This window comes from Microtus oregoni, unplaced genomic scaffold (assembly GCF_018167655.1).
Source record: "Microtus oregoni isolate MIOR12 unplaced genomic scaffold, Mior012 000118F_ref0000498, whole genome shotgun sequence".
Lineage (NCBI taxonomy): Eukaryota > Metazoa > Chordata > Mammalia > Rodentia > Cricetidae > Microtus > Microtus oregoni.
In genome coordinates this window covers 1,930,806-1,956,416 of record NW_024544747.1, presented here as the reverse complement: position 1 = coordinate 1,956,416, position 25,611 = coordinate 1,930,806, and the positions used below count along the sequence as shown (strand labels likewise).

The window sequence follows — 25,611 nt, the reverse complement described above, 5'->3', positions numbered from 1 at the left end:
CCCTGTGGTTCTTAGCTCTCGATTACGCTAGACTCCTTTTGGGAACGGCATTCTCACCATAGGTCTTCTGCTTTCATCCAGGTCATAGAACTCTGTATGTGGGGGTTCGGATGCCACTGGGCAGGCAGGGCCATCGGCACCACCGCACTCATGGCCAGAAGCACCGGAGACGAGGAGCGCGGGGCAAAGGAACCAGCCAGGGTGAAGAGGTCCTGGAAGCTTTGGCCCATGGTAATACCTTGGGGAGAGAGGGGTAGCGCTCTGGGGAGAGGGGAGGTAACACCCTGGGGAGAGAGGACCAGTGTCTATGATTGGGTGGTATGGTGATTCATGGGAATGCAGGAGGCATAGGCAGGTCGTCTTGATTTTCTAGCCCTTGGCTAGGGTTCCCAGGAAGAAGGAATGTTTCTAAGAACTAAAAATGTCTTCCTGAAATTGACATTTCAACACCTCAGTCAACACTATAAGTAATCCTTTGCTATTTAAAATTCGTCAGCTCTCTAGAAAACTAAAAAAATCTATTTTTATGTGTTTGGGTGTTTTGCCTGCATGTATGTTTATGCGCCACATGCTTGCCCGGTGCCTTTGGTGGCTAGAAGAGGGGATATATCCCTGGGACTGGAGTTAGACAGTTGTGAACTACGTGTGGGTGCTGGGAACTGAACTGATTTCTAGGTTCTCATGGGACTTCTGCAAGTGGTCTTAGTTTATAGTTCTGCTCTCTGGTTTAAATGTTTACCCTTAGCCTTTTCCCAAAGAACAAAAGAACTTTTAAATCTGTATTCAGGACATCTATATATTCCCTTAGCTGTAAGGCAGAATGCTATTTTCATTCTGACTTGGAGCTAGATACACATCCAGACCTTTCTCTGTTGGTTTTCTAGACACCCCTTCTCAGCGTGTTCAGTTCATTCTGGGCACTGAGGACGACGAGGAGCATGTGCCTCATGAGCTGTTCACAGAGCTGGATGAGATCTGTCTGAGAGAGGGAGAGGATGCCGAGTGGAAGGAGACGGCCAGGTGAGGCCCTGAAGGAGCCGGGTCAGGAGCTCAGGACAGGCAGGTGCACACCTCTCAGCAGGTGGCAGGCCTGCTTGCCCTGACTCTTCATGGCTGAAGTGGTAGCTAGGAGGCCTGGCTCCTGCTCACACTGATGTAGCTAGCGTTGATGCATGCCCTACTGTGGCTGTTTCCCAGGGTCCGAGAGAGCTAAACAGGCCAGCTGGCCTGATGCCATGTGACAAGGCTGTTAGTCTTCCGTGTTTCTGTCTTTGTGGATTTCTGAAGTCATACAGAGCACAGATAAAAATGTCATTTTTTATTAATATGGTTTGTCAATATGTCCAAATGATAAAGATTAAATTTTTAAATTCCTATAGACAATAAAATAAGTGAAGGTAAGCAAAAGGAAGAAAATGACAGTTACCTTCAATCCTACTGTCCCAAGGAGAAAACAAAGCATATATTTAGGGTCTTATACATATATGTGTTTATAATTTTAGATTTGTCTTTAAATAAAAGTGGGATTAAGGTTGAGCATTGGTGATCCTCACCTTTAGTCCCAGAACTCAGGAGACAGAGGCAAAGGAGTTCAAGGCCAGCCTGGTCTACAACGTGAGTTCCAGGACAGCAAGGGCTGTTACACAGAGAAACCCGGTCTCAAAAAATAAAACAAAAAAGATTTGCACTGTGCCACAACTTGCTTTTCCAGTTTTTTTTTTTGTGTGTGTGTCTGGGTCAGCTGTTCTCTATGACCTTTTAGATATTTTGTTCTCTTGGAAAAAAAAAAACATCTTCTGTCTGTGGCATCTCATTATTGGCCGTGTTTGCAGGTGGCTGAAGTTTGAAGAGGATGTTGAAGATGGGGGAGAGCGCTGGAGCAAGCCTTATGTGGCTACCCTCTCTCTGCACAGTCTGTTTGAGCTGAGGAGCTGCCTCATCAATGGCTCTGTCCTCCTGGACATGCGTGCAAGCAGCATAGAAGAAATTTCAGGTAAGGCTAACAAAGGGCCGAGACATTTTGTATAAGTAGAAAGTATAAGAGGCAGGTGTTCTGGTGCACACCGGTAATTCTGGAAGTTGGCAGGGCTGAAGCAGGGGAAAGACGGGTTCAAGGCCTGCACTATACAGTGGTACTTTATCTTAAGCAAAACAGACAGAACAGGAAGTCAGAAAGAAAGAAAATGAAAGGGCTGCTCAGGTGGCTCAGTTAGTAAACATATTTGCTGGGCAACTTGAGTCCCACCCAGAAACTCATAACGGAAGAAGTGACTTATGAAAGTTGTCCTCTGTCCTCCACGAAGACCCGATGGCGCACGCCTTCATCACACACACGTGCACACTAATAATTGTGACAGTCATAAAAACTCCAAGAAGAAAATTAAATTAAAGATTTAGCAGTATAGCCGGGCGGTGGTGGCGCATGCCTTTAATCCCAGCACTTGGGAGGCAGAGGCAGGTGGATCTCTGTGAGTTCGAGACCAGCCTGGTCTACAAGAGCTAGTTCCAGGACAGGCTCCAAAACCACAGAGAAATCCTGTCTCGAAAAACCAAAAAAAAAAAAAAAAAAAGATTTAGCAGTATAAAATATGTCATCTAGAACAGATATGCAGGAACGTGAGCCGTAGCATTCCCATGTTTCAGCGTGGCATGCAGGATAGACCCGTCTGGTGGGGTTTTCTGATGTGAACAGACTTTAAGATACTGTGTTTGGGGCGCAGCTTTGGAGACTACCAGATGGCATATGGAACACTTCCCCTCAGATTGACTCCATTCTACTAGACAGGTTAAAGATTTCTCCATTCCAAGTGTCTAAATAATCATGCCTCTTTAAGGACTTTTGGGACCCCGGGGGATGGAGGTCAGTACTGATGGACTCCTGTGCGAACTCTTTCCGAAGGCGGTGCCCCAGTTGTACTCCCAACTGTGGGGGAAGTAGAATTAAAAAAAAAAAGTGAGTTCAGGGTTAGAGTCACGTTCACTGCTCTAGAGATAGTGGAACCTGCGAGAATGGAGCCCCAAAGTACAGTTTATACCCTGAAGACAGCACCACAGGCAAGTCTCAGGTAGTGGGCAAGCTGCCCTTAGCAATTGACAAAAACATGTTCTCTGTGGAGGCTTATAAAAACAGTAGCCAATCAGAAAGAGTGGACTCACCCTGTCCAATCAATACACCTCATACAAACAGTAGCCAGTCATAAAGAATAAACTTACTCCTGTCCAATCAATACACCTCATACAAACAGTAGCCAGTCGTAAAGAATAAACTTACTCCTGTCCAATCAATACACCTCATACAAACAGTAGCCAGTCATAAAGAATAAACTTACTCCTGTCCAATCAATACACCTCATACAAACAGTAGCCAGTCGTAAAGAATAAACTTACTCCTGTCCAATCAATACACCTGGAAGGGGCACAAAAGCACATCCCAGAACAGTTAGGTGTTTTTTAAGAAACTGAGGTCCCAACACTCATGGTTTCTGGGAGTTTTCCCAGAGCACTTTTATCTTCCCTCACACGACTCAACTCATAGACTGTAGTCCAAGTGGGTCGCATCTGTATTTCATCAACTTCTGACTATGTGTCTAAATGCCCGTGAAGTACCCCAGAAAGTTTGTGCCCTGTTTTTAGTGGAGGAGCCCCGGAGAGTTAGTGATATTATAATCATCAAGAATGAGGAGACCCTGCTGAAGTCTTGGGGGTAGTACTTGATCAAATTAGCTGTAAGAAAGACGGAGGGTGAGCTAAAGGGAGCGTGAACCAGGTTGTTGGATCTGACCAGATGAGATGGTGCTCCACTGCAGAGGAAGGAGACCTTCCCTCCGCCACCCCCTGCTCAGGGCTGCTCCTTCCTGGACCCCAGATTTGGTACAAACCACATCCAAGCACCTGTTTCTAAGGCAATCTTTTATAAGTGGGGAAGAAAAGTTTAAGTGGCTGCTGTCTGACTCAGGCAGAAAAAGAAGCAGCAGATGACCTTGCAGGTGGAATTTTAGGAGAAGGGAAGGGGGTCCATGTTACAGTGGGCTAGGATGCAGTGGTGACAGAGGTAGGGCTGAGTGGGGAAGGGGAAGCAGATGAGGGAAGGGGGTCCTCTTAAGTGGGCTAGGATGCGGTGATGACAGAGGTAGGGCTGAGGGAGGATGGGGAAGCTGATGAGGGAAGGGGGGCAGGAATATTTGTCCCAGAGGGACAAAGGACCGCCTCCAGATAGGAGGAGACAGATGTGGCACATAGGCACATAACGGTAAAGTAGGAGAAATCTGTATTAGGGTGAGGTGTTTAATTTTAATTGGGCATGTTAATTAGGTGAGTCAAAGGGGGCTTCTGATAGCTGGACTCGAGTCAGCCTCAGGAGGAGGAGGTGGAAAACAAGGGAAGAAACCTTGGTGACAGCTTTAGGAATGCAACCCAAAGGTTTTTAAGCAAGGCAGAGGGGCTGGGGGAGAAGGGTAAGACCTGGCAGAGCCACCTGCTCCAGTGGGCCAGTGTCCCCTCAGTGGACCCTACAGCAAGGGCTGATTGCTAGAGCAGCTCAGGAGGTAGAGTGGTGGGAATCACTTGATGGACTGGTTTGGGGCAGGAAGGGAAGAATGTTCAGGATTCTAGTTTGTGGCTGGATGACTAGAAAATCCGCAGATCTGGTGGCTGGAAAGAGGATGAGTTTTATTTTGTACTTGCTAAGTTTTAGGGTGTGGGTACATCCAGATGATGTCTGCTCATGATCGGATCTTTGATGTGACTTGAGATAGGTCACACCGGTCCATGGCATTTGGTGCTTACAGTCTCCTTGCAGTTGAGATCATTGAGGATAAAAATGGGGGTGAGGACACCACCTGTCTGAGGATGACTGCGGGGACATAAGCAGGCTGATAGAAGCGAGTCTCCCGTGGAGACTGAGCTCAGGAGTGCAGATGGTGAGGGGACAGCCAGTGCCAGCTGCCAAGCCTGTGTTAGCCACCAGGACTGCTGCAACCCAAGTCCACATGTGTGGTGGTAACTCCTGGAATGCCAGCACTCAGAGGGTAAGGCAGGTAGATCAAGTTCAAGACCACTCTGGGCTTGTGGCAAGATCTCGTCTCAAAACCAATCAAACAATCAGTTCGGAAGCCGGAAATCTGAAATGAGTTCTTGGCAGAGCTGTGTTCTTAAAGGCCCAGAGCAGACACGGATTTTCGTGACACTTTGGCGCTTGGCAGGGAGCGGCAGGTGATTCTTAAAGTAGGATTGTTTGCTTTTGAGAATTTTAAGTGGGAAGAGAAAAGCTAAAAACAATAGCTAGAAAAGGGCCCTCGTGGAATTTTCTTCTTTCAAAGTGCAGGATTTTGAAGCATGAGTGTATATGAGAGAAGAAATAATCATTATAAAGGCTAAATATGCAGGACTCCCGCCTTGATTGCTCACCCCTCTGGTCCCGGCACATAGAACAGGTAGGAGGACCAGCTGCTCACAGCTCAATGTGGCGGCCATCAGCATGGGGAGACATCGGCGCTGTCCTCTCTGTATAGGGGAGACTGAGAAGAGAGTGGTCATGTAATTCCAAGGTCAGATGGGTCAGGAATAATGGAACTAGGGATAGAGTGTAGGGACTGAAGCTCTGGACATTTATCTAGAGCCCTGATGACAGAACCAAGTAAGACCTTCCGCAAACCTTGATAGTTTGAATGCTGGTGATTGGCTTCAGTGAGCAGTTAACTAATTTAAATAATACATTTTTAAACTTTATTATTTCATTTTATATTCGTATTTTGTCTGCATGTATGTCTTCTGGAAGAGCTGCCCATGCTCTAAACCACGGAACCATCTCTCCATCCCCAATTTAACCTTTCTTTAGGCTGCGCTTTCTTTTTTTTATATATACTTTTTTTTTTTTTTAAATTTATTTATTATATTATGTGTATAGCATTCCTTCCACGTGTGCCTGCAAGCCAGAAGGGGGCACCAGGTCTCATTATAGCTGGTTGTAAGCCACCATGTGGTTGCTGGGAATTGAACTCAGGACCTCTGGAAAAGCAGTCAGTGCTCTTAACCTCTGAGCCATCTCTCCAGCCCCCTATATATACTTTTTTTTAAATTTATTTATTTATTAAAGATTTCTGCCTCCTCCCCGCCACCGCCTCCCATTTCCCTCCCCCTCCCCCGATCAAGTCCCCCTCCCTCATCAACTCAAAGAACAATCAGGGTTCCCTGACCTGTGGGAAGTCCAAGGACCACCCACCTCAATCCAGGTCTAGTAAGGTGAGCATCCAAACTGCCTAGGCTCCCCCAAAGCCAGTACGTGCAGTAGGATCAAAAACCCATTGCCATTGTTCTTGAGTTCTCAGTAGTCCTCATTGTCCGTTATGTTCAGCAAGTCCGGTTTTATCCCATGCTTTTTCAGACCCAGGCCAGCTGGCCTTAGTGGGTTCCCGATAGAAAATCCCCATTGTCTCAGTGTGGGTGCACCCCTTGTGGTCCAGAGTTCCTTGCTCGTGCTCTCTCTCCTTCTGCTCCTTATTTGGACCTTGAGATTTCAGTCCGGTGCTCCAATGTGGGTCTCTGTCTCTGTCTCCTTTCATTGCCTGATGAAGGTTAATATTCAGGAGGATGCCTATATGTTTGTCTTTGGATTCACCTTCTTATTTAGCTTCTCTAGGATTGCGAATTATAGGCTCAATGTCCTTTATTTATGGCTAGAAACCATTATGAGTGAGTACATCCCATGTTCCTCTTTTTGGGTCCGGCTTACCTCACTCAGGATAGTGTTTTCTATTTCCATCCATTTGTATGCAAAATTCAAGAAGTCCTTGTTTTTTACTGCTGAGTAGTACTCTAATATGTATATATTCCATACTTTCTTCATCCATTCTTCCATTGAAGGGCATCTAGGTTGTTTCCAGGTTCTGGCTATTACAAACAATGCTGCTATGAACATAGTTGAGCATATACTTTTGTTGTATGATAGGGCCTCTCTTGGGTATATTCCCAAGAGTGGTATTGCTGGGTCCAGGGGTAGGTTGATCCCGAATTTCCTGAGAAACTGCCACACTGCTTTCCAAAGTGATTGCACAAGTTTGCATTCCCACCAGCAATGGATGAGTGTACCCCTTTCTCCACAACCTCTCCAGCAAAGGCTATCATTGGTGTTTTTGATTTTAGCCATTCTGACAGGTGTAAGATGGTATCTTAAAGTTGTCTTGATTTGCGTTTCCCTGATCGCTAAGGAAGTTGAGCATGACCTTAAGTGTCTTTTGGCCATTTGAACTTCTTCTGTTGAGAATTCTCTGTTCAGCTCAGTGCCCCATTTTATAATTGGGTTGATTATAGGCTGCACTTTCAAGAATCCACTGGAGTTCAAGGTTGCAGCATCCCTGACAGTTACAACAATGCAGGGCTCATGGAGGAAGGACAGTAGAGTTAAGACAGTAATCGTGGGCTCTTAGTCAGCCAGAGCTGGACACGAACCCTGGCTCTTCGGCTTCGCAGATGTAAGAGCTTGGGGACTTTTGTAAGAACCGTCCCTTGGTTTCTTTGTTTGGAAGAACTCTGGCTGAGAAGTTAAGAGCATTTGCTCCTCCTGCAGAGGACTCAAGTTTGGTTCCCAGGACCACATTGTGTGGCTCATGGCCACTTGTAACTCCAGCTACAGGGGAGCTGATGATTCTCTTCCAGTCTTCCTGGGTACCTGCACACATATGGGGCATATACACACACATAAATAAAGATAAAAAATCCATTTTAAAATAGAATTAAAAAAGAATTTTCATCAAAATGCCCACTTTTTGAGTTTCAGTGAGGACTGGACAGATGAAAACCCCATGGTACAGTTCTGGGCATGCATTAAATACTCAGAGACTTCATTCCCTAAGCAATGGTTGGAGCTAAGTATAATGGTATAGTCACCGTGATTAAGTCCTACCTTAAAATTTTTTTAATTAATTAGATTTATTTTATATGGATTAGTCATTTGATATCATGTGTGCATGTACACCACATGCCTGGTGCCCTTGGGGGCTATAAGAGGGTGTTGGGTCTCCTAGAACTGGAATTACAGATGGTTATGACCACCATGGGGGTACTCGGAATAGAACCCAGGTTCTTTGTAAGAGCAGTCAGTGTTCTTATCCATGGGGCCATCTCTCCAGCTCCGGTAAGCCCCACTCTTGCAGAAAGGTCACATTAACCCGGGAATTCATGGCAGCCTATGTAGCATAGTGACACTCTGTCCCTAAACCATGTGTTCACATTGTTGTCTCGTTGTTAAATAAGCAAAGGACGTTGTTCCATAGCTACAAAACCCAAATGCTCCTTCAGACAGGAAGCTGAAACCACCTTGGTGACCCTAGGAGAGCAGCTCGTCTCTGCCTTTTGCCCCTTCCCCTGCCACCTCATACCCTTCCCCTTGGGTTCCTGAACTCTCCGTCTGAGTGTTGCTGTGAATGTCTCTTTCCTAGACCTGATACTGGACCAGCAAGAACTGTTCAGTGACCTGAATGACAGTATGAGGGTTAAAGTGCGGGAAGCCCTTCTCAAGAAACACCACCATCAGAATGAGAGGCGGAGGAACAACCTCATCCCCATTGTCCGCTCCTTTGCTGAGGTTGGCAAGAAGCAATCGGACCCACATTCCATGGACAAAGATGGTAAGGACTTGGGGGGGGGGGGTCTCTCTTTTTTCCTCTCTGTTGAAAACACATTTGGGGACCAGTTGGTGATGCGAAATTACTGGAGGGAGAGGCTGTGACACTTAGACCCCTGGACTCTTTGATGGGTAGTGAGCTAGGTGACTAGGATGCTCCCTTCTCCCTGTGCCCTTGGATAGCATCCCAGGGGGGACTGCGAGGTGAGGGATGTATCCCCGCGTGCTCCCAAAGAAGGTGTAGCTCTGGGGAGAATGGTCACATCGATGAGAAGCTGGGCCAGAGAAGGTGAGCTGCAGCCTTGTCCAGTTAAACAAAAGTCTGCTTAGACACAAACTACCGTGGACTAGCCAGGCCTCCAGGCTTGTGCTTTGGCTCCTCCCCCTGGAGAGTGTATGGCCCTGGACAATCTTCACATGGCACTTAATAAAGACAATGGCGGGACCTTTCTTCCATTTGTTGTGGGATTTCTGTGTGTTAGCTTAGGTCCAGAGCCTGTGTACAGGCGTGGGTGGGCCCAGCTGTTAACCGCTTCTCTTGCCATGGCTGCGCAAGGCCTCACCTGCAGCTTCTCCTCCTTTGCTGGCAAGCTGTTTGCTAAGCTCTCTGCAGAGGTGCTCGCGCACTGAGGGTCAGGATGGCTCTCTGCAGAGAGAAAGGAAGATAGGAAGGTAATGGAGGACTAGACCTCTGCCTTCTTAGCACTGAGTGCTGGGACAGACGTGATGGACCCTGCTTCATAGTCCTCCCAGCCTGTAGAGGTCACAGCTGGCTGTGATGGATGGCTGGATCTGAGGGGAAGGAGGGGCAAGCCATTGGCAGATTCTGTTTGACTGTCTCCAAATAGGTCAGACTGTTTCTCCTCAGTCTGCTCCAACTACAAGTCTCGAGGTGAAAAATGGAGTGAATTGCGAGCACAGTCCTGTGGATCTAAGCAAGGTGAGGAGACATGGCAGGTTGACTTCTAGACCGAAGGTTATCTGTAGTGGAGCCCAGGGTCTTCTGGAATCTTTCTGGGGTCTGGTAAGCTCCGACGGCTCATGAGCCTTCCCCAAGAGCAGCACTGCTTCTGTGGAAAGGGACGCCATCTTCCTTGTTGTCTCCCTCTGCACACTCAGCCAGCCGACTAAGCACAGCGAAGGCAGACCCTCTGGCAACTGATGCCATGCAGTCCCTCTCACTGTTGTCACTGCAGTATTTGCCGCTGCCTCCTAAAGCTCGTGATAGAGGGCTGTGGCTGCTGCATCTGATGGAGCAGTCAGTATTTGCAAGGAGACATAACATGACCCAGAACTCCCGAGGCGCTTCCTCCCAGCGGAGCATGGTGGGGTGGGATGAAAGTTCTCGGACTTAAACTTTGATTCTTGAGGTGGCTCAGTGGCTAAAGGTGTTGCTGCCTGAATTCTGCCCTGAAACCCACACAGTGGTGGAGGAACTGATTTTCACAAGGTGTTCTCTGGCTTCCATACATGGACTGCAGCATGTGTAGACACACACACATATAACACTCACACCCACACCCACACCCCACACACTAAATTATATATAGTGTACATGTGCTATAAATGATAAATGTGTGTATGTGTGCGTGCACACACGTGCATGTATTCTATACTCCGTAGTTGTAGTCAGCTTTCTTTCCCTGAATCTTAATCACTTCCCCCCTTTGTTTTTAAGTAGTGGACTGATCTGATCTATGATCGCTCCATTCAGGGTTTTTATAAAGATCAAATAAAACAGTGAGGCACTCTTCTGTAGCCTTGAGTGATACTTGAAGAGAATGATTGCCAGCGAAGCCGATGGCTCCTAAATTCTCAAAGGCTCCTGTGTACTTTCAGGTGGACCTTCATTTCATGAAAAAAATTCCCACTGGGGCAGAGGCCTCCAATGTCTTGGTTGGAGAGGTGGACACTCTGGACCGTCCCATCGTCGCCTTTGTGAGGCTGTCCCCAGCTGTGCTCCTCTCGGGCCTGACGGAAGTGCCCATCCCAACAAGGTACCTGGGTCCTGCCCCGTGCTGAGTGACCTGTGTGAGCACTGGCGCTAGTAGCTAGTTAGTACCAGAAGTTAGGGTGGGCCGTTTGGAGAGAGTGTTTAAAATTCCTTGGTGAGCTATGAAAGTGGGGGTGAAGGGAGGATGAGGGGTGGGGGGAGTGAGTTCTAAGTTTTAAGGCTGTGACCATGAGTACTGTTGGCCTTGGAAGAGGAGCCCAGGGGAACAGGGAAAGAGCACAGCAAGGTCCAGTGGATTGTCACACCAGGAGGCCTTCGTCTCCAGGGAACTGTCTCTAGGGAAAGGTACTGATGTCTTTCCACAGTGCTGGTAGGACTTGGCTATTTGTGTGCCCCAAGGTGGTGACGTGGTGACTCAGAGCCCCACTGATTATAGAGAGTGCACAGATGTCCAGAACACAATTCACACTCCTCTCCAGGACTTGGTCATTTCAACTTCTTATCCTTCCCTTTCTCTGTCATTTTCTTAATAGAACAATGGATGGGGATTAGATAACCTTGAATTTACACAGCGGTGCAGTGTTTTGAAAAGACATCCTTTCTATGGCTAGGAACTGTGTCTATGGTAACGCTAAGAAGCCCAGCCAGCCACATTATTGAATGATGTCTCATTAATAGCTCTGAATGGCGCCTGGCCATAGCAGGCTGATGTTCTTCTTGAAGGCGGTGATGGTCTCTGTGTGGTAGTCGGGGCAAGGTTTGCTATTTAGAGTGGATAAAATGTCCCTTCTCCTTCTTTATTTATGTAGCTCCCTCTTTTGTGTGTTTTGGCAGATTTTTGTTTATCTTGCTGGGCCCAGTAGGAAAAGGTCAGCAGTACCACGAGATTGGCAGATCCATGGCCACCATCATGACCGATGAGGTACAGACCACTTCTGCCTTCCATCCACTCAATTCGTAATTAGTGAGCATTTCTCTCTCGCGGAAGCTGTGTGCGTTGTTGGGGATACGATAAGGACTGTGGCAGCATCTGCTGGGAAGCATCCAGGACTTCTCTAGGAGCCGTTCAAGAGAACCACACCTTCTGGGAGACTTTCCTTGCAGTTCCATTGCTTGTTTGTTTGTAGACAGGTTCTTAGTAGCCCAGGTTGGCCTTGAACACCTAGTGCTGGGATTATAAGCATGTACCACTATGGCCACTTAACTCTCCCTTTTTTAAGTAATCCAAGATGCAAAGACATCATTTTCTGGGAGAATTATTATTGCCAAGTAAAATGTGTCAACTCATATTTAATGTAGCTCATGAAGCCTGAGTTAACTTTCTAGAGAATATAGTTAATTAAATATGTTGAACTTATTTGTATAAAGAAACACTCCTGTTCCCTGGAAAGAGGTTTGCATAAGGTCAGGCTGTGCCCTCGGGCAGTGTCATGTGGAGGTGTCATGGTCACTCTGTACCTGGTGAGGGCTGCTGTGCAGTGGGTTCCAAGGCACACATCTGTGCGCTAAGTTCATGTGTGATCTCTCTCTGGTCCTTTCACAGATGACCTCCATTAGCAAGACCGTCTATTTTCAGACGTGACTAAGAGAATTTCTGTGTCTTGTTCTTTCTCCCGTGGAGACAATAAAATGACTTTAGAGTGGTGTCTTATCTCCTTGACACAGGGTCTCACTCCATGAGAGGCCTGGCCTTCCACTTGAGGTACCCTCCTGCTGTGGTCTGGGGTGTGCCTGGATTCACGGGCACAGGCACCTCCGCACTCTGCGTTAGGTTCCTTTAAGCACTAAGTTTTATGTCTTAGATATCCATGCCAGAAATAAAAATCAAGAGGCTGTATCCATTTCTCAGTGGATATCTTTACAAGCACAGTAATGTTGAGTTTTCCTAAGGTTTTTCCCTCCCTTCTGTAGATTTTTCATGATGTGGCATATAAAGCCAAGGAGCGAGATGACCTTCTGGCCGGGATAGATGAGTTCCTGGACCAGGTGACCGTGCTCCCTCCAGGGGAGTGGGACCCATCCATTAGAATTGAGCCACCCAAAAATGTCCCTTCCCAGGTAACGTATGCATATAAGCTATTTGTGGCTGCTGTTCTTTCCACAGACAAGCAAAAGTTATGTCTGTTTATGCCAAATATACTAAGACTTGTCCCTGTTTGGGAGCTCTTGAATGTCAGACTAGGAATAAAAGACTAATCTGTAATAACAGGTAGGCCCTGATGTGATGAGATATCATTGTCTTTTGTTTTGTTGTTGTTGTTGTTGTTGTTGTTGTTGTTTTCTTTTGGTTTTGAGACAGGGTTTTGCTGTAGCTTTGGAGCCTGTCCTGGAAACTAGTTCTTGTAGACCAGGCTGGCCTCGAACTCACAGAGATCCATCTGCCTCTGCCTCCCAAGTGCTGGGATTAAAGGAGTGTGCCAACCCTGCCCGGCTAAAATATCATTGTTAACTGGGAATGGAGTTCTCGCCACACTGGGAAGAACTGATCTAGAGTGAAGGAGGGGAGAGGGAAAGTATTTCCTGGAAATACATTGTATACAAAATAATCAAGTTAAAAAAAAAAAAAACATGGTATAATGAAAGAACAAATAGGTTTCTAGTGGTTCTCTGACATACCGAGGATGGGAAGAGAGCTTCTGTATGTACCAGATGAGGACAGACATTTTTATCCATGTAAATTTGGCCTTCCCAGATGCCCGCCCCTGCTCTTGTCTCTAGTTTACAGAATTGACTGATCTAGGGCAAGATTTTAAAGGTCGGTGAGACAGGGATGCAGACCAGAAACTGAGGCTTCAGTCATACCTTGTCTCTGGAAAGTTCTAGGTAGGCATCAGATTCTGTTGGGGAAGTTGTTTCCTATATGTAAACACGTGTCTCCCACCCCATGAAAGTCAGTTGCATCAAATCAGCAATGCATGTGGAAGCCATGAACATTTGAACATTTTTCTGGCTTTCAGACGTGGAGGAAGAACAAAGATAGAGATGTCAACTTGACGCATTTTGTGATCTTTGTCAAAAGGAAAAAAGGAAAATGCCTGGAGTCCCGAATGGAAACATTTGCCACATGGAGCCAGAGCCACATGGGGGACACAGTGGACCTGAGCTGGAACGGACTGGGCGGTAAGTTCTGAGACCTGCTCCCTGGGTGCTGCTCACTGGCAGCCGCTGCGTTAAGGAATGAGGCATCCTTGTCTGTGCTTGGCTTTCAGGTGGGACCATCTACTGTACACATGATGGATGTGTCTAATACTGTATTCATTCATTCATTCATTCATTCATTCAGGTTTGAAATGTTCTGTCTGTCCTCTAGTCCTTTCTAGAAATTGTTTCTTCTGATGTGAGCACACGCTTCCCCTTCCTCGTTTCCTGGTGTCCCCACTTCTCCTTTATCTCTGCTTAGATGCTAGTCCATTTGGAAAGCCTTCTAGTATTCTCTGTGCAACATGGCGTGGACAAGGTCTGAGTAAATGCGGGGTCATCGCTTCAGGATGAAAAACTCCCCGAGGGTAGGAGGATAGCTGTTATATTAGGTGTGTGTGTCTAAGGGAAAATCTACAATTCCAGGCCAGTGTTGTAAAGATGGGTGTCCTTTATGGTAAGTGACAGTAACTAGTCCACAGACCAGGAAGCTTATATCCCAGGTAGGAAAGAGATAAAAGAGAATGACAATGGCATTGGTGTGGGAGAAGGCTGGACTGGGTCTAGACGTTGTGTTTTGTCTACAGAGGATCCAGTGGGTGGGAGTCCTCAGGGCAGGACTCACTGTGGCGATAATTTTCATGTCATCTTCCTCTTTGTTTCTCTCCCTCTAGAAGTTCAGGTGTTTCTGTTTAATTTTTTGTTTGTTTGTTTGTTTGTTTTTTGTTTTTCGAGACAGGGTTTCTCTGTGGTTTTGGAGCCTGTCCTGAAACTAGCTCTTGTCCAGGCTGGTCTCGAACTCACAGAGATCCGCCTGCCTCTGCCTCCCAAGTGCTGGGATTAAAGGCGTGCGCCACCACCGCCCGGCTCTGTTTAATTTTTTAAAAAATATAGTGCATGGCTTATTTTTCTACTCTTGGAAATTCATGGGGAAGTTAGGAAGGGGACAGAGAAATTGGGAGTGGGGATGGCCCTTACCCTGGCACTGTGCTGACAGGAGTACATTTTCTGGCAGGAAGGATGTGTTGAAGGTAACGGTTCTGGGATAGCATTGGCAGGAAGGAGGAACCCTTGAACGCAGGTGGCTATTGCTAAAGGGAGCAGCCTAAAAGAGAGTTGAACATTTTGTTTCAAGTTGAGAAAGAAGCATGGGAAATGTGTCTAGCAGCAGTGAGGGGAGCATCCGGAGAGAGGCTCCAGGGCTGCCCCGTAGGGGGCGGGGTCTGAGAGCACCTCAGAGTTACAGTGTATCTTTTTGATGTATAACTACGTCTGTACCCAGCTGTAGGTGAAGAAGTTGGATTGAGGCCCCACAGTTTTCTCAAACAGGCATCTGTGCAGAAGTGACATTTCAGGTTTCCTCCAGTCCTGAGGAAAATAGAACATGAGAATCTTGTGTTTAAAATCAGTTCCCTGTAATGCTGTGGGCCACCGCTAGATTGTATTTCAACAGGTATAGGATCCTGGAAATAGTATCTGATTTTCCCATGGAAAACACCAGTGACAGGATTATCACACACTTCATCACAAACCCAATGATCTTAACTCACAAGTTCAAATAGGATTCGGAAGAGTTCTGCATGTTTCACACAAGGACTTCTGGGTGTGGCAATGCTTGACTGTCCTCTTCCTGAGCTAATGTCAACCTCAGACTACCTAAGGAAGGACAAGAGGGCCATAGCCTTCCTGTCACACCGCCTCTGTGAGAAAGCACAGTTCCATGCCAGCTCTGGCCCCTAACCCACTTAAAGTTATATATAAAAGGTGAATGGGAACCCTGGACATGTTAAGCGTTTCTGGAGCCTTCTGGACTGCATAATCACGAAAATGTGTCTAACTCTTCCCACCGTTTGTTATATGGTTCCAAACGCAGATGTCTATTTATGCATATTGTGTTGCAGGACCTCGAGCCAAATGCAGAGACTTAGGGATAGTTATTCATGTTAGGTGAAGAGGGTTGGGAGATGAGGTAGAGGGGACTCGAGGAGCCCGATGACAGTGGGACGCACCCTCTGCATTCTGTGTCTTCTGACCATCTGAGCCAGGGTTAAGACCATGTTGTGGACCTTCCTGATGCCGACACAGGAGGGGATATCATGGAAGGAAGCTGGAAGTGTGACGAGACGCTTCCTCTGCAGCAGGGTCCTCTGGGACGGGGTTTGGGTAGATTTATATCCCTTATTTGGGATACAAATTTTTGGGAAGGGTTAATGAAAAAAGAATCCAGAGCTGCTGTCTCGATGATCCCCCACGCTTCAAACAGGTTTCTTTCAAAGCACACCAGACAAATGGATGGCTGGCCTGTCCCTAAAGCCCTCCAGGGAAGGGCTCCCTAAGTCAGTGTTCCAGAGCCTAGTGACCCTCTGCACTGGTAAGTCTGCTCTTGCATTGAGCTTAAATTCATCTCTGTGTGCCTCCTGCCCCCAACACTTGAACAGTAAGGATGATGTCAGAGGGAAAGGAAGTTCCAAATATGAAGAGAAGCAGCTATATTATATCTGATCACTGTCTGCATTCTGTTCTGATTTTATGCATGTATGTCTAAAAGAAGTAATCAGTGCTGGGCAGTGGTAGCTCACGCCTTTAATCCCAGCACTCCGGAGGCAGAAGCAGGCGGATCTCTGTGAGTTCAAGGCCAGCCTGGTCTATAGAGCTAGTTTCAGGATAGCCAGAGCTGTGTAATAGAGAAATCTTACCTCAAAAATAACTGAAATAATCAGAAATTGTTCTAGTCGTGCCGTTAGTGTGGCCCTGGTGTCTGCTTCTCCCTAGCAGTTCTAGGCAGATGCCTCTCTTTCATATAACTCATGTGTTATTCGCCTTCATGAAGCCTCCTTGCCCAGAAGTGTGCTGGTCAATGGTGTAGCGTCTCAAGGAGCCTCAGTGAGGTGCATGAGATTCTTTTCCCTTCAGATGGAGGTTGCTGGTGAGAGGTAATGGGCTCCTGGTGCAAGACACTGTTGTAGGGAGGCCCCTGAAACACTTTTATAATGCCCAGATTAATCACTGCCACCGCAAAGGTTCCTGAGGGTCTGTTTGTACAGAGAGAGTAAGACAAAATGGCACTCTGTTTATAATCAGTCTTTGGTCCCAACCCCAAGGCTGACTTTCAGTGTGCTAGGCCGGATCCTGGAGAGAGCTCTTTTGCCTGAGCTGTTGGCTATACATACCAATGCTAAAGCATGTTCTGGGGTTTCTTATCACCTCCCAAGACCACAGTCAGATGGTGATGTTACTGGTATAGCTGGCAGCACAGCCAGAGGAAAACAGTGAGTGAGCAGTTCCACCCTGTGTCCCCTTCTGCACCCCAACCTCAGGCCAGTGCTGTGTAGAGGAGGCTTGCCTGGCTTGTCTCCTGGGTGCAGGTCCTGACCTCTTCCTAATTCCCTGGGGTCTTAGGAGAGGCCAGGGACAGCCACACTGCCCTCCAGTGGAGAAAATGGGTTTGTTGTAGCTTTTTGATGGTCCCTAGCTGTCACCAACATTTTGCCATTTTGTCTCATTTTTTTCCTCTCATTTGTTTTTATGTTTTCTAGATTATTTAAAACTAAATCATCGATATCATTTTCCTGTAAATACCTCAGTATATATCTCCTTTAATAAGGACGTTTCAAAAGCAATTATGCCAATCTCAAGTCTAAAAAGATTAACCATCTCATTACTTGCTGATATAGGATCCAATCAAAGTTTTCATGTACTTGTAGCTTCCCTGTGGTGCTGAGGCCCGGCTTAGGAAATGACTCAGCTGGAAGCGGTGTTCCTCCTTGGTGTGTGTCCTGCTCTTCATTGGCCTCTTCTGGAGGGCTTAAGCTACAGTGGAGCCCTACTGATTCTCCCTCCTGAGTAGCCCTTGAACTTACCATTCCTCCTCTCAGCCCACACTCCCTTCCCGCGGCCACAGGCGACCACAGAGCAACCACGGGGCGACGGTTCTAGAACTAGAACATTTGTTGGACACTGCTCCACTGTTTAAATTCTTTAGTAACTTGGCATGCTGTTAGGGTTAGGCTCCATCTCCTCAAAACCATTCACATCCTCTGATACTCAGTTTCTCCAACCTGTCTGTCAGTTTTTTGCCCTTGTGCTGTTGATCTCTGCTAGCGCCTTGAACCTAACGCATGTTCTCACCTGGGTGTCCCCATGCTGGTCCCTCTGCCTGGTCTGTCTGTCTCCCAGTCCTCCTTTGAGTCCCCGCTGATGCCCCCCCCCCAGCCTGAGCTGCCATAGCGCCCATCATCATTGCTGTCCCCTGGGAGGACAGGGCTGTGCTGGTCTTGCTCACTGCTGCATCTCCAGTGCCTGGCCCGGTGCCTGGCACTTGTTCTCTTCCGCTCATCAAGGGCATGAGTCAGTCGTTGTGCAGAGACCGAGGCAGGGGCTGCTCGGAGTGGGAATGTGCATGCATAGAGCTGTATGCCTGGAAAGCCTTAATAACACTGGTAATCTGAGCTGCTTTCGCATTTCCTCTAACGGCATAGAAATGGAAACTGATGCTAATATTTGCTTTCTTGTTAATTTTTTGAATATTGATAAGTGGGCAATGTGCATACCTAAACTGACTTTTTAATGCTTGGTACACATTCAGTTTTCCCATACATCATCCCCTTGATTATAACAGAGTCTGTCTGTACCAAAATGATGTGCTTGGGGTGAAGCTGAAGCTAAAACATTCCTGAGCACATGTGAAGTACTCTCAGGTGCGTTCTGCTTATGCCCTTGTGGAGGAGGGACTGCGTTAGAGGCCTGTCCACCCTGTCTCTGCAGGCTGTTTGGGGGCTTGGTGCTGGACATCAAGCGGAAGGCCCCCTGGTACTGGAGTGACTACCGGGACGCACTCAGCTTACAGTGTCTGGCCTCCTTTCTGTTCCTGTACTGTGCCTGCATGTCACCTGTTATCACCTTTGGGGGACTGCTTGGAGAAGCCACTGAAGGACGGATAGTAAGAGCTTTCATCATTTCTAGTGGTCCAAAACAAGACTTAAATATTGTGACCCTGAGAGAGACATACGTGGATCCACTTAGGAAGGAGAAAAAGACAAGATCTCTGAAGTAAACTGGGAGCATGGGGGATGGGAGGATAGAAAGAGAGGGCGAGGGAAAAGTAGTGGAGAAAAAAACAATAATAAAAAATATTGTAGTGGCATCCAAGTTCCTTGGGGGCATCTTCTGTAGTCAGTGCTGAGGAGAATGGATCCTGTGTCCTGAATGACTGGGTTTTCTGACTTATGATGGAGCCCAGCTCTGCCTCCTGCACACACCCCTGGTTTCACTAACTGGTGCCCAGGAATGTAAATGGACCCACTGATAACATCTGAGAGCAAGATCCAGTGACTGTGTGTGATAGGTGTTGTGACCGACATGTGTGCTTTCTATATCTTTAAATACTGAACTGAGCTAAAGGACGAAACTCAGTTGAGGAATCATGGCAGATGGTTTGGTACCTGAATTATTAGAGTGGCATTGGTTTGCAAGAGCTCTGGGTTCTGTGTACCCCTCCCTCTTGAGTAGAAGAAATACAAGCAATGACTGTCAAGGCGCGGAGCAGCTAAGTCAGTGTGGGTAAGGCAGCTGTTCTCTGTGGACAGCTATGGACTCTGATTGTTTTTTCTCCTCCTCAGAGTGCAATTGAATCCTTGTTTGGAGCATCCATGACGGGGATCGCCTACTCCTTGTTTGCTGGGCAGCCCCTTACCATCTTGGGGAGCACTGGCCCTGTGCTCGTGTTCGAGAAGATTCTGTTCAAGTTCTGCAAGTAAGACATTGTTTTTCTGGAAGTTACTGGACGTGGCTGCCGTCTGCCAACGCCGAGCACCAGCTCCTGTGCAGGTGCACAGCACACAAACCCGAGGGCCAGGCATCTCTGGCCTGCCGTCCTCCTGCAGCTCTGTAGCCACAGGCCTCCCTCTCTCCAGAGCCTGCCTGGTGACTCCTCACCATTACCAAAAGTCTTTACAGCTTTAGTCTCTTAAATTTATGAGTTTTTGAGATTTATTTATATTTATTCTATGTATGGAGGCATTTTGCCTGCATGTATGCCTGTTCACCATGTTGTGCAGTGCCTATGGAAATCAGAAGAGGGTGTTGGATCCTCTGGAACTGGAGTTGCAAGTGGTTGTGAGCTACCCACTTGGGAGCTGGGAATCAAATCCAGGCTCTCTAGAATTGAAGCCAGTGCTCTTAACCATTAAACCGTCTCTCCAGCTCTATTTATTTATTCTGAGCTAAGGTCTTTTTGTGTAGTCCGGGCTGGCCTGGAGCTGTGTAGCCCAGGCTGGCCTTGCACTCATATTCCTCTTACCGTGACTCCCTGAGTGCTGGATCGTGGGCTTTTTGTCTGTTTGTTTGTTTGTTTGAGATACAAGGTTTCTCTGTAGCTTTGGAGCCTGTCCTAGAACTAGCTCTTGTAGACCAGGCTGGCCTTGAACTCACAGAGATCTGCCTGCCTCTGCCTCCCGAGTTCTGGGATTAAAAGTGTAAGCTACCACCGCCCAGCACTTTTTAATTTTTAAGAAAACCATCTTAACTGATTCTGACTCCTTCCCTTTTATATTTTAGAATAATTTTAAATTGGGTCTACTGTCCTTTCTTCATCTTCTGTTTGTGGATGTGGTGGGCCTGACAGTGCTCTGGTTTCCACCCTGTAAGACCCTTTCCCCACATTGTATTAGAAGTAGAAATACATGGGACCTGAGCCAGCCCCGTCTTCCCATTCACAACCACGCTTATAATCAATCACATTGGGTAGTAACGGCAGAATGATTTATTGCAGATGCAGTGTTTTCTTCCTTCTCTGTTTTCTGTGCCTTTGCCCGGCAAACAGCTCCAGTGAAGATGTTGAACACGTTGTCCTAGGGCTTTACTGCGGTGTGCAGTACTTGCAGCCTTAGGGACAAAGGGTTGCAGTGCTGCTGTGGATAAGCTGAGCCGGCCCTTTGTCTCTCGGTGCCTCCCTTCCGTGTTCTTCACGAGCTCCGGTGTTTTGCAGGGACTATGCCCTTTCGTACCTCTCCCTGCGAGCCTGTATTGGGCTGTGGACTGCCTTCCTGTGTATTGTTCTTGTGGCCACTGATGCCAGTTCCCTCGTCTGCTACATCACCCGCTTCACCGAAGAAGCATTTGCCTCCCTGATTTGCATTATTTTCATCTATGAAGCAATAGAAAAGCTGATTCACCTGGCAGAGACCTACCCCATACACATGCACAGCCAGCTGGACCACCTTAGCCTCTATTAGTAAGTGTGCTTCCTGCCTTTCTTCATTCCCCGGCCTCCACTTACAGAATTGGGAACTTTCTCTTTACCAAGACATGGTAATCAAGTAATTTACACTGCTACATATTTATCATTGTAATGCATGTGTTTAAGTATTAATTTATCTTGATCATGTTCACCCCAATATACTTTTCTTTATATTCCTCCACCCTGTCACCTTCCACCGATCTTTTTCTTCTGTCCAAACCAGTCCTCCTTCTCCTTTCATGTCTTCATGTGTAAGTGTGTGTGTGTGTGTGTGTGTGTGTGTGAGAGAGAGAGAGAGAGAGAGAGAGAGAGACCCACTGAGTTTGATTGGGGTTGCTCACATGAACATGGGTTACTGACAAGGACACAGACCTTTTGCCAATGGTTAGGCCACTGAAGAAATTGTCGTCCTTTTTTTCTAGCAGCCTGCCACTTTGTTTGGCATGGAGTCTCTGTTGTTTGACACTGTGTTCCCAGCCAGCTGACCTGCAGGTTCCAGGTCCTCTGTCTCCACGTTATCTTTATCGTAGGTGCGAGGGATTGCAGCTGCATGCAGCATTTCTAGGTGTCTGGATCTAGAGGTTTCAACTCAGGCTCTCGTGCTTGTATAGCAAGCAAGCACTTTGCCCACTCAGCCACCTTCCCAGCCTTGAGACTGATTTTCCTTTAAATCAAAATGTAGTTTTGTGACTTCTTTCTGCCGAGATCTGAATTTTAATTCTGTTATAAAAGGCATGGTTTCTGAAAGCACAGGTGAAGCAATGGTGGTGAGAATGGCAGTCAGTTGGCCATGCTGACGCAAGGCATGCTGAGGCTGGGAGGCAGCATGGTGGCCTGCAGGACACTGTGCCTAACCTGGATGCATGAGAGAGGAGGGAGGGAACACTGGAGCAAGCAGGAAATACTGGGTATGCGAGACACACTCCAGGAGGTGCTGCTGTTTGCACAGAAGCATGGGGTCAAACCCTCGCTGTGCAGATTGATTCACAGCAAGAGCTTAAGAGATAGAAACTAAACAAGTCACGTCCCTGGCTTATTGTGGGCATATCGCATGGCCGGCATAGATTGTCCATACCATTTTATCCAAGGCTTACATGCTGACTGAGTGGAACACACCTTTAGTCATGACCAACTGAAAATCAGTGTGTGGTTGTGTTGATAAATTGTCTTCAACCAATAGGACCCATCTTCAAGATCTGAAGTGTATGAGAAATAGATAGCTCTGACAGAGCCTTTAACCTAAGCATGGCCAAGAGCACTTAGTAACTAGCGGGCAGCTTCCGTTAGGGATGTTTTCATCTTTCCCTAGCTGCAGGTGCATGCTCCCGGAGAATCCAAACAACCATACTTTACGGTACTGGAAGGACCACAACATCGTGACCACAGAAGTGAACTGGCTGAACCTGACTGTTAGCGTAAGTCTGGGGATGGGCAGGTCCTCTGTTGTGACCACCGGGTCTATAAAGGACTTCTAGATTGAGGTAGAGCAACCCTTTGCCGGACCCTGGCATTTAAGCTTAAGCCGGGTTCAGTGACATTCACCTATAACCTTGGGAGCCCGAGGTAGGGACACTGTAAGTTTAAGGCCACTAGGGCTGTGCGGAGAGACCCATCTGGGGGTTTAAGAAAAACCATTTTGATCATATAAACTGTAACTGTGTGGGGGCGCATTGATTAGCTCTATTTCATCATATTGATATACTTAGAGATCTCTTTTTCTTTATCATGCTAAAATTGATATGTTTTATTTATTTATTAATCTCTGTAGCGTCCTTTGGGGAAACAGTTGGCTGGTACACATTCTGCCACATGAACTCAAGAGTCACCTCTTGTGTTTATTTTTGAAAACTGCCTTGAGATTTGTAAGAATCTGTAAGATATACTTGGAAGAAAAACTGGTCTATTATTGTGACCGTGTTTGCCCCTCCAGTGACATGGGTTTCCCTAAGATTTTTAAGATGACTTTTATACTCTGAACTGTTGCGTTTCCCATTAGTGTGTGCTCATTTCTTACCAGATTCTCTCTGTGACATTTAGAAAATTTGCTACTAATGGCAGTGATAGCTTTATTTCATTTCTTTGTTTTATACAAGCATGATGGCTGATTTTCATAAAAAAAAAACTCACAAAAATGAATGAAAACATAGGGACAAGGACAGGTCCAGGCTCTGTGTAGCTGGAAAAATATTTAAGTTTCAAAGGTTGTCTAATAAGAATAATACCACCTAAGTTCTTCCCAGAGCCTCAGAAGTGTTTGTTCCAGACAGTTCTAACTTCATGCCTAAGTGTGTTGGTTAGGACCACCCAGTGGTCTTGACAGGGACCTGCTAGTGAGGGCCCTAGCTGCATGGTGGTCACATGGCCAGTGCTGGTGGCCTGTGCTTGCCTGCAGCCATGGGATGGCAGTGCATGGTGAGCTGGGAGGTGGCAGCTGTTTGTCCCCATGTGCCAGCCATTTTGTAACCCAGAATTCTTGTTCCTCCAGGAATGCCAGGAGATGCACGGAGAGTTCATGGGCTCAGCGTGTGCTCATCATGGACCCTACACTCCCGATGTGCTCTTTTGGTCCTGTATTCTCTTCTTCACCACCTTCATCCTCTCAAGCACCTTAAAGACATTTAAGACGAGCCGCTATTTCCCGACCAAAGTAAGTAGCTGCTCAGACGTTGCTTTTGTGTTAGGATTCTAACTACAGAACTGACTCTCAGCCCCATGCTGCTGTGGAGATTGGCAGCATGGAGCGTACCAGCTTTCCTGAGAAGCTGCACTGGGGCAGGGTTTTCCAGTGCATGGCAGCCTCCTTCACAGCTCCATGGTATGGAGTGAGGATGCCTAAAGCCTTTCTGATTGAAAAGGACCGGGTAGGTTGAAGGTGGTGGTACTGTCCCCTTCTCGGTTCCAGAAGGCTGTTCAAGTTCGTGTCTGAGATTCTGAGATACATGGGATATAAAACTAGAGCTTGCATGTTGGAGAGATTGACTTATGTTCTGTAAAGGACCCAGAAGCCCCTTCCTAGGCATGGTTCCTGCCATAGATTACAAACTCTGTGGCTGCAGGAACCAGCCCGGGCTGGTCTTTGTCTTGGATTCCTTCCCTGACCATCTGAAGCCTCAAGAGCCATTGTTCATGTCCCAGGCAGGATTTCTGGTTCGGGCAGAGCAGAGCTAGAGGCCCGAGTTGAGCGGCCGTGTGAGCCATGGCTTCAGCCAGTCCACCGTTTAGGCACATCCACACAATAGAGTATGGGGGAGGGGGCTCGGTTGTTCACCATGATTAAATCCATGTTTAAAGCCCATTCACAGGCGTTAGTGAGTTTGCAGAGTAGCTGAGGGAAGCAACACATTAGTAAGTTCACAGTCTGTTTCCTATCTAGACAAATAGTTGACAAGTGGCTGCTAGAACCCGACCAGTTGCCAAGCCTGGGTAAGTGTGGGGTGGTCAGGGTCTGAGTACTCAGAGAATGTACAGAACAGTGAGGGATGAACAAAACCATGGAGAGTGTGCTTCAGATCTGAGGCCTCAGAGAAAAGGGACATTAGTAGTGATGCTGTGTGTGCCAAGATGTGGGGAGCTGAGACCAGGGTTCTTGTCCCTATCTGTTATTAAAGCTCACCCAAGCTCTAAAATGGGGTGATTCTCTTGGGATAGGCCTTAAAATGAATGGGAATACATGCGCACACACACAAGCACACATACAATACACACATAAACACACACCACACACACAAGCACACGCATGTATATACTACTAAATGCACACAAATACACACATACCACACACACATAAATGCATACATATCACAAACATGCACACACGATACATGTGCAGGTGTACACACACCACACACACAGACACAAACAAGAAGCTTTATTGGAAAAAATGAAACAGGAAAGAAGTCATGGGGGGGTGGGCAATGGCAAGTTTTCAGTGGTACCATAAGGGTGTTAGCAGTGCTGAGAGGACTCTGTCCAACAAAGCTCTAGCCTGAGGTGTTTGAGTTAAAGCCAGTCCTTGACTACACTGTTGTTCCCCAGAAGGCCCCTGAGCGTAGCTCGCCTGGGGAGCTACATTTCCTAGGAGCCCCTAGTGTTCCACGCAAAGGCTGCACAGGCGCAGAACGTGGTGTTTGATGCACGTGCATGGGGAACCCTTTAAAAGCTGGAAAGCCGTCTGTTCGTTCTCTTTTCCCCTTCTCTCCCTCATGCTGCAATAAAGCTCGCGCTCCACGTGGGGTTTTGTTGTGTCCTCCTTTCGGGAGGTAAGTTATTAGACAGGATCATAAAAATGTCATGGAAAGTAAGGTTGTAGGATTGGGTAATATATTTAAATTCTTTTATAAAAGTGGTAGGATTAGATGTATAGGACCCAAGTAATTTGGCTATATGGGAAGGTTCCGACAGGGAAAATGGAACATGAACCCTAACCAACCCGTCTGCACCAGCCACCTCCCACAGTGGCAGGATGGCAGCAGGCTTGGCTTGGTTGGGATTAGGCTCCGTGGAGGCACGTGAACGCGTGAGCAGAGGAGTGAAGGAAGGTGCTAGCACTAGACGGCCGGCGTGAGAGGGAGAGGAAGGGGAACTCGCGGGGCTTTGGAAGACCGAGGAGGCGGAGTAGGGTGGAAGGGAGATGGGGAGGATGAATCTGAAGAGACTTCTGAT

General features: G+C 47.2%; 1 protein-coding gene across 3 annotated transcripts in view; it reads left to right on the top strand.

Annotated features, from left to right (window-relative positions):
* Slc4a8 (solute carrier family 4 member 8) overlaps positions 1–25,611 on the top strand; it is a 71,418-nt gene that overhangs the window by 22,736 nt on the left and 23,071 nt on the right. For all 3 annotated transcript variants that reach the window (XR_005973753.1, XM_041645962.1, XM_041645963.1), the window contains 14 exons: positions 82–231; positions 885–1,020; positions 1,833–1,993; positions 8,436–8,624; positions 9,469–9,560; positions 10,460–10,617; positions 11,409–11,496; positions 12,486–12,632; positions 13,594–13,694; positions 18,477–18,651; positions 19,331–19,464; positions 20,698–20,943; positions 22,259–22,364; positions 23,435–23,596. Coding sequence is in view for 2 of the 3 variants with exons in the window: in XM_041645962.1 (XP_041501896.1) it covers positions 82–231; positions 885–1,020; positions 1,833–1,993; positions 8,436–8,624; positions 9,469–9,560; positions 10,460–10,617; positions 11,409–11,496; positions 12,486–12,632; positions 13,594–13,694; positions 18,477–18,651; positions 19,331–19,464; positions 20,698–20,943; positions 22,259–22,364; positions 23,435–23,596 (2,045 nt within the window). In the remaining variant the exon portion in view is untranslated. The remainder of the gene's footprint in view (positions 1–81; positions 232–884; positions 1,021–1,832; positions 1,994–8,435; positions 8,625–9,468; positions 9,561–10,459; positions 10,618–11,408; positions 11,497–12,485; positions 12,633–13,593; positions 13,695–18,476; positions 18,652–19,330; positions 19,465–20,697; positions 20,944–22,258; positions 22,365–23,434; positions 23,597–25,611) is intronic.